An 8,469-nucleotide genomic window follows, 5' to 3' on the forward strand; every position below is an offset into this window, starting at 1 on the left:
AATACTGTAGTGTATATATGCAACAGGGACTGTTTCTATAATGTAATTCTACCACACGGACCATTTTGTAAGGATATTATGCCATAGGGACTATTTATGTAATGTATTTCTGCAATAGGGATTGTTTATGTTATGTATTTTCAGTCACAGGGACTGTTTCTGTGATGTATTTCTGCCACAAGGAGCATTTTGTAACCATATTATGCCATAGGGCCTGTTTATGTAATGTATTTTTGCAACAGGAACATATTCAACATGTTACCAAATTATCATCACTACCTGGTAAACTATGAAATAACTTAAAACTTTTATTTTTTTATGAATTGCTAAAATATAAAAAAACAGCATAATGCTGGGAAAGTTACAATACAAAGAAAATAAAATTCTAAAACAATAAAGCTCTACTTTGACAAAACAATAGCAACAACACCAAAATAACACTCTAGTTATGAAATGTCTTCCTAATTCTTACAGAAATAACACCCTACTAATTTTTTTGCTTTTATTTCGGGGACAGCCTCATTACTTTCTACCAGAATTTCATGTAGATGAAATCTTAGTGATAAGTCAGCCTCATTTTCCACCTTGTTACCAGAGCTCCTTGATTTCCAATTTGCATTCGGATATTTGATGTTCTCAAGACCCAAAACAATACAAGGTGTCTACCATTCCTTTGTCGACAAATAAATTTATCCAAAACTCTTAACATTGTATAAGGATTCGTTTAGTCTCACTAAACATAAAAAAATATTAGTGTCTGCACTATAGAGAAATCATACCAGTGTAACGATAAAAAAGTATTACAGGTGTATTTTTAATTTCTTACCTTTTTTTGTTACACTATGGACCAACCATACCAATGTAACGATAAAAAGACCATCTTTGGCTCCGTGCTTTGATGCATAATCAGATTTGCATTCAAGTAATCTAATAATAAACATCTTTATTGCAACTACATCAAATTGAAGATGGAAAAGAATAAATGAACCACCAAATTTGCACTTTGCATTAAAATGGAGACTAAATTGACCATCCAATCTCTCACTGGTACAAAGGAAAAGCAAAACAAAGCTAGTTTTATAGAATTTCTTAATAAGGAGTGTAGTTACTAGTGTACCTTTCTGAATCCACCAACATAGGTGCAAAAACTCATTTTCTTTTCTGATGGAAGAGAAGAGAACAATGGCAAGATTAAGATTTTCCGAATGGCTTCAGGTAATTTCTTAAGATTATCACGCACAAGACATCCAATAGATTCAATCTCTTCTTCACCATACATAAATACCATGTCCCGCCTCCAAATGTATCTAATAGTAACACAATGAAGTTGTCAAGAGCTAAAAAAAATTAATAAGTACCAACAAGAAAATAGAAGCGCAGTAGACCCTATGGCCCCTGTTACTAGTTTGATTGATTATGCAGAGATGTTTTACCACTTGCTTTTAATTTTTGTGTTCAAATGTCATTCTAAACCTAGTAGTTTTGTTAGCATGGGCATGTAGGAATCAAGCTTAGGCGTTTAAACACCGGAAAAAAGAAACACAACAGAACTACTAGCTGTTGATGTGTTTCAAATTAGATAAAGTGCTAAGGTTGCTAGAGGACATGGTCTGAAAGTACAAGTCTGAGGAGATCATGGACTCCTCTAGGAGGTGATTGAGGACTTGAAGTTGAGGTTTAAGTTTTCAACTTGTGGCCATCGGTGATACCTACTTCTGTCGTGAACATGAACCTAGGTCACAATGGTGAAGAGTGGTCGGTGTACTGTTTTTCTAATGTAGCAGGTCATGCAGGGAGACGCTATGGCTTACTGGTGGTGGTAGTCGCTAGATGGCTAAGAATGAAGAAGGCGACACATACTAGAAGATGTGAGGGAAAGATGTAATTCGGTTTTTGATGGTGAAAGGTTGTTCTCAGTGAAAACACGAAACGATTTGGTACGCAGTTCGTGGCCTTCTGAGCGAATCCCTAATTTGTAAGCCAATCAACACATACAAAATTAGACATGAATTTAATACGTACTTATACTTGAAATTATGGCTTGATGCTCCCACATACTTGAAATTAAGGATTGACACTTCCATTGATGGCCATCGGTGATAAGAGGAGGGGGGGTGTGGGTGAGGATTTTTCTGTCGTGAACAAGGGGAAAGCGGACCGATGTTGCAATGGTTAGGATTTTTTAAGGCGTGAAGGACGGCGATGTAGCTTGCCGGTGGTGGTAGCCGGTAGAGGGCTAAGAGGGAAGAAGGTGAGGCCGTGAGGGAGACCGGAAGATGGGAGGGAGAGATGAACTCGATTTTTAGGGGAGGAGAAAGATACTATGGATGATCGAGGAATCGATTTTGACTGATTAATGATTTCTAGAACAAAGAATACCATTTAATTTGGATATAATATGTAAAGAGTATTTTGATAAATTTATTTGTATTTATGATTTTTAAATATATTTTTTTGATATTAAATGGATTAATATTTCATTAAATTATAGGATTGGATATATATATATATATATATATATATATATATATATATATATATATATATATATATATATAAACTTTAGAAGGATATACACGTAATTCTTAATGTTTGGAAGGATATATGTTAAATTTTCCTATGTAAATGTGTATACATTAAATACATATCAATTCCAAGTAGGTTTTATCTGCGTATGACTATATGAGGACCTACGGCATGCGCAATCCCCATGCCCACCCCTCCAACTAGCTACTTATATATGCACAAAAGCCACATACACACCAATTGGTTTACTTTTCGGTCCAATTAACTTCGCACCTCTATGTATTTATCAAATGAGAAATCCGCAGAATCAACGTCAATCTTATGCTGATGAACCACCGCAGGACCACCATCTACTTGTATGTCTACACTTCTGGTTCCAGGAAGCGAACCAGTGGCTTGTATCTCATGTTCATAATTAAGCGTGTCATGGAACTCAAACACTCGTTGAGACGAATCATTAATGCTGGTGGTTCTAGTCATAGTCCAGTGAGATGGCGTGCTAGGCCTAGAAGATCCTGGGGTTGTGGTATCGGACATGCGGTTTAGTTTCACTTGCTTCTTCGCTCTCTGGTGCCATTTGTGCAGCGCCTTAACCACTTGATCGTTGAATACAGTGGGTTTCATGGTTGAACCCATCTGTGTCACTAGAGCATAAAGAGGTAAAGTCACATAGCTGCATAGTATTAGTACAAACACCCTGAAAATTCAAGAAACAATCACTTGATCATATTAGCAACAGCACTACGTAAATGGAATTCATCAAGAAAGTCATGTAATGTAGTATGAACATTCACCCCATTGAGATCTTGATGCACAAGTCGGCTTTGTTCTTGTGGAAGCATGATTTTGGGCCGAATTCATACTCCAAAAATAGAGAAATAAAATAAAAATCAGTTCTTTTGAAGAAAAACTTGACAAATCTAGAGTTGAACAAGTAAAGATTGGTGGGTTAGTTAAGTTTACCCCAGACCATGCAAAGAAAGCCAACTGAAATGCATTCTGTATAAGAACAAAAAGAAGTTTAATATAAGAGTCTAGATAAGATTATATGATCTGATGAAATGATGATCAGAAATATGAACCTGAAAGAGGACAAAGTGAATGAGATAGAGGAGGAGATCAGGGCGGTTGAACCAGAAAAGGTTGTCGGTGGGCTCAACCAATGGTGTACCCTTTACTACTGCTCCTCTTTCTTGAATCCTTAACCCCATTTTAGTAATAATCACCTGAAGTTTTGTCCCCACTAAAAGGACAATCTACAGCATATAAAGTGATTCGTTAATTTTGAAAAACTTGAGAGTATTGAAGAGAAAACAAAACAAAACGGATGCTTACAATCAAGGGTATAAAGGGTAGCCATAGATAAGATCTCCAACCTGTTATATATAAGAAACTAATTTTTCTAAAAGAATCATATAATTGATGAACGTAGAAGGATTAGTAAAGGGAAGGATTTGCTTACTGTTGGTGCTAAAGAGTAGAAACAAAACTGCAAGAAACCAAATTGGTGGACTGTGGAAAACGTCCAAAATTCATGAGAAACAATTTCAAGAATAAATCGTACTTAAATAAAAAACAAAAACAAAAATCTCACCTGATTCCGACAACGAGTTTGAAGTCTTCTTCAAGTGATCGCTCTATGTACCTTTGAAAATTGAAATTAGCTTGGCTATTTGGTGCCAAATGTGCCTGAAAAAAGAGGAATATAACTCATGATTCATTTTTAAAGTAGTAAAATTCACCAAGTCCATCAAAATTTGGTAGCGAATGTAGCAGATTTTACCATGATAAATCCATGGCGAAGAGTCATATAATCAACCTTTGGAACTGACATTCCAAACTGTCGTATGAATCCCACCTGAGAAAATTAAAGATTGAAAATTTTAGCCATGCATGCATGGCTACGTACATAAGAATCAATTAAACAAACACTTGTTTCAGATATACCCACCACCCAAATAAAGATCGGTGATCTGCTCCACATGCTCAAGTGCCTTTGCCCGAAGGTTGTGTCTCTTGCGAGCCTAAACCTCTCTGGATCTTCAAGAACCAAAAAAGATTCAACCCAAGATGATAAAAAACCAGAAGAGGTTAACAGAAAGGGAGGGATATATATGATGAAAGAGCATATAATATATATTATATTTATATATATACGTTTTTTGGAAAGATTTATATATATACGTTACCATGTGTATATTGGTACTCGGTTGTCTGTGTTTCCATCTCCCATGCCTTCCATTCTTTCATCTACACAAACAAGAATTTGTAATTAATGTATAGGAGACCAATGAGATAGTATCATAGATATGGGTTTTCTGTTTTTGATTTTTTGCAATGTATTAGGGTCTGATTTTGCAATGTATTAGGGACTATTAATCCACATGAGAAAGACGGAAAAAAACTGTACCTTGGCTCTACCAAAAGCCAGTGTGATTATAGAACAAACCACATGATAGATAGCCAACGAGAAGATGAATATATGGAGCTCATGGAGGGCGTCCCTTGATAAAAATGGAATCTTTCCCTACAAAAAGAAGGGGAATTTTCAAGAAAATCAAGACTTGTCGAGTTTCTTGATCAGAAATGGTGTCAAGATTCCATGATCGTATATATATATATATATATATATTCACCTGTGATGTGCATTTATCACCGGAAGTAGCAGCAGAAAGAACACGTCTTGCAAGAATTTCTTCTTTATTTGCACGATGATGAGCATCCATTTCTTTAATGTCTTTTTTACTGCATGGAAGCCAAGTATCTCCAAGAGATTTCGATATGCAGATATCGGTTATGGTGGATTGCCCAACAGTTAGTAGCAATGAGATGAACCCCAGTAGCATAAGCTCTGATTTGATCTTTTCAAGTGCTTCAAATAATGTTTTTTTCCTCTTGTTATTCAACCACTGCAAATTTATCAAGCAAAAGAGGCAAGAATGGTAGAAATTAGATTAAACACTACTCGTAAAAGGGCTCATTTGTTTGCTGAAGGATTGCGTATATAGTAAGTACCTTCCCGATTAAGTGAATAACGTGTTCAATGAAAATTGATACAGTAACTAGGATTAAACAGACAGAAGCCACAGCCCATGTTGGTGTTCTTTCCAATGTTCGTATCCCTTCTGTCATTGATGTGTTCTTGAGGATTTCTTGACCTTCAATGCGATTTTGATATGCATGAAAGAGCCTCTGGTTAATGATTATATATGCAGATGTGTGTGTTTTTGTTGAGGAGATATTATTAAGATGACAAAATTAGAAACATATTAAGTTTTGACTTTGACTATTGCATTGATCTCAGTGACCTATGCAAAACACTCCCTCTTTGAAGGGATCTTTTTTCATGATTCCTCCCGTTAACTTGTAGTAATATGATGCTTTCGATCGACAACATATACTATAATTCCTTTCATCATTTGTGGTTAATATTGAAAATTTTAGAAAAAAATAGATAAAATGTCACAATAGTATTATTAGCATCTTATTAACTATTTAAAAAAAGTACTTATGGCAAATTGCACCAAAGATCCTATGTTTTTCATAAAAATTCGACAAATTAACTTGAAGATCAAACCCCAACAAAAAGGGATAGGAAAACATAAAATGTGTGAATAGCTCACATTAGATTCCATGAACAATTTGACTACAGGCTTGACAATTGCAAATAAATATATAAATATAAACCAATAGCAATGAGATTGTGGCATTGTATGTGTAGATGCCAATCTTGTTTGGTGGTTTCTCTTCAAAAGCTTGTCCACAAAGAATCACCAACCTTTCAACAAATCCGGATTAATATGTTATAATAAAGGAAAATTGCACAAAAGATATTTAGTTTTTAGAAAAATTTTGATTTTGACACTGTGTGTGTGTTTTTCAATTAGTACTGTGTGATTAGATTTGCCAAACGATGGAAGACATTGCGTCGAAGAGGGTGTCATCGTTTATCGGTCGTTCTTGAGGATTTTGTACTTGTAGGAAAGATGATGGACAAATGATCCATAAAATTGAAATAAATGACAATAGAGGTTGCTATAATTGTTGCTGTCAAGAAAGAGCAACATATTTTTGCACTGAAATGTAATAAAAATCGTCCACAAAGCTGAAATAAATGACAACATGTAATAGAAATTGTATCTGTTACATTACATACACATAGTAATAACGTACTCTACATTTTAGGCAAAATATGTTGTTATTATATGTAAATAAACTATTTTTTCCAAAAAGATGAATAAAAAGAAAACACCATAGGTATAAGGACAACTTAATTGCAGGCGAAATTTGGTCATAATTGTAGCAAAAAATACAGGGGCAGTTTGGTCATAAATTGGTATATAATAACGTAGCAAAACCAACAATTTGGTCAATCTAATATTTTTACAACGTAAAATTTAACAATACAAAAACAAAATTTTGAAAATACAAGCCATAAAAATCTATTATTATTTATTGCATCAGACCTCTTAAAATCCACATACATGGACAATTTCGTCATAATTGTAGGAAAAGCAACAAACATGGGCAGTTTGTTTATAAAAGCAAAAGACTTACTTTTTTTAGTTACTTTCCTCCTTCAATGGAAAAACCCACGTCATCATTTTTTCTTATTAAAGGCACTTTGTTGTCTTTGTTTCATCCACTTTTTAACGGATTTGGTCATGATATATAAAATTGAATTCCACTCCGTGTGACAAATTCCATGAGTTCTATCCACTGCTTGTAGATCAACCTAGCCATAGGAAAGTAGAAACAAAAATTATATTTGTTCAAAGAAGCAAAAATGATTATATAACAAAGGAATAAGCCTTTGAATTCATTCTAATTTTTAATCCAACAGCAGTTGTAATTAATATATAGATCTTCAAATCAAACACACTTTATTTCAATTTGGGGATAAGGTTACAAAATGACAATTCAAATTGAAATTACTTCTTTTATAACACATGTCTACGATCAGCATGCAGTAGAAGTAGCTACCCCAGACTTAATTATGAGGTAGGGTATGAAGATAATACAAAAGGACTTAAAAACTGATTAAACATATTAGAATAAAAATCATTTCAAAACATTTTGGTCAACTTTCTACCCCTTTAAGTTTTTGCCAAATCTTTTTCCATTGGACCCATTGGTCATAAAATACAAACCAAATCAACCATTTTGCATAAACAGGTCATAATTTTGTTCTCTCAAGCCTCAATGTAACTAAAAATAACATGCTATAGTGTGGTTAAGCTTATACTTACTTTTTTTGAAGTCTTAGTGCGAAGCAAGAACAACATATCTACAAAAAGCCATTAATGGGATATACAGATCTGGATCATTGATGTCATAAATGGGAGGTTTATATGATAGCCTTCCCCTACTGGCTCAATAATTCTTGTCCAATGACCCTGGAAATAAAAAATAAAAGCACCAAATGTATAGTTACACATACATAAAAGAAGACTAAAATGAGGGCAAATTGGGTATTATAAACAAAGCAATAAAAGTACATTGTTATTTAAAAGCTGCTACATATCCATACCTCGAGTGCACGGAGCATCACTTCAACCGGTGGAGATAATGTCGGAAAAAAACCGATGGATGTTTGTGATGGATGAAGCTCTTTCCTTCTTCTTTACCCGAAGTAAATGTTTTGGTGATTGTTTTTCAGCTCTACTGACTTTCTCAAGCTGTAAGAATTAACATTCCAAATGGGATCTTAATATTTTCGTCTATTCCAAAGATAAGACCATTTTACCCTTATCTACATTAAGAAATAAAACATTATTACTAAAGATATATAGAAAGCTAATTCGTAAACATAAACCTACCAATCCTCATATCCTAAATCTTAAATCAAACAGCAGGAATCAACAATTATGTTGCATGATGAGTAATGACAAGATATAAAATCTCATCAACGTCATATTCATATAAACTGAAAATTTAGTCTTA

General features: G+C 34.2%; 2 protein-coding genes across 4 annotated transcripts; both read right to left on the bottom strand.

The window, feature by feature from the left end:
• Positions 1–295: 295 nt before the first annotated feature.
• LOC145058751 (pre-mRNA-splicing factor ATP-dependent RNA helicase DEAH10-like) lies at positions 296–2,377 on the bottom strand. Of its 3 annotated transcripts, none has more exons than XR_013686493.1 (3): positions 2,023–2,377; positions 827–1,307; positions 296–733 (listed from the first exon to the last, which is right to left on the bottom strand). XR_013686493.1 is itself a non-coding variant. In XM_079006648.1 (3 exons), the coding sequence occupies exons 1-3, from the start codon at positions 2,082–2,084 to the stop codon at positions 944–946; spliced, it is 261 nt and encodes an 86-aa protein (XP_078862774.1). In that variant the 5' UTR covers positions 2,085–2,376; the 3' UTR covers positions 296–943. The 3 variants fall into 3 exon arrangements, 1 of the variants encoding a protein (XP_078862774.1); XR_013686494.1 differs by having other exon boundaries at positions 296–1,044; positions 1,118–1,307; positions 2,023–2,376; XM_079006648.1 differs by having other exon boundaries at positions 296–952; positions 1,118–1,307; positions 2,023–2,376.
• Positions 2,378–2,787: 410 nt separating this feature from the next.
• On the bottom strand, positions 2,788–5,658 carry LOC145059690 (MLO-like protein 6). Its single transcript, XM_079007499.1, has 13 exons — positions 5,542–5,658; positions 5,163–5,435; positions 4,937–5,053; positions 4,716–4,776; positions 4,478–4,566; positions 4,310–4,384; positions 4,121–4,215; positions 3,989–4,038; positions 3,862–3,902; positions 3,609–3,782; positions 3,490–3,525; positions 3,321–3,388; positions 2,788–3,223 (listed from the first exon to the last, which is right to left on the bottom strand). Exons 1-13 carry the CDS (start codon positions 5,656–5,658, stop codon positions 2,788–2,790), a joined length of 1,632 nt encoding a protein of 543 aa, XP_078863625.1.
• Positions 5,659–8,469: the final 2,811 nt, after the last annotated feature.

Source organism: Lactuca serriola, chromosome 6 (assembly GCF_051521515.1).
Source record: "Lactuca serriola cultivar US96UC23 chromosome 6, Lser_US96UC23_V15, whole genome shotgun sequence".
Classification (NCBI taxonomy): Eukaryota; Viridiplantae; Streptophyta; class Magnoliopsida; order Asterales; family Asteraceae; genus Lactuca; species Lactuca serriola.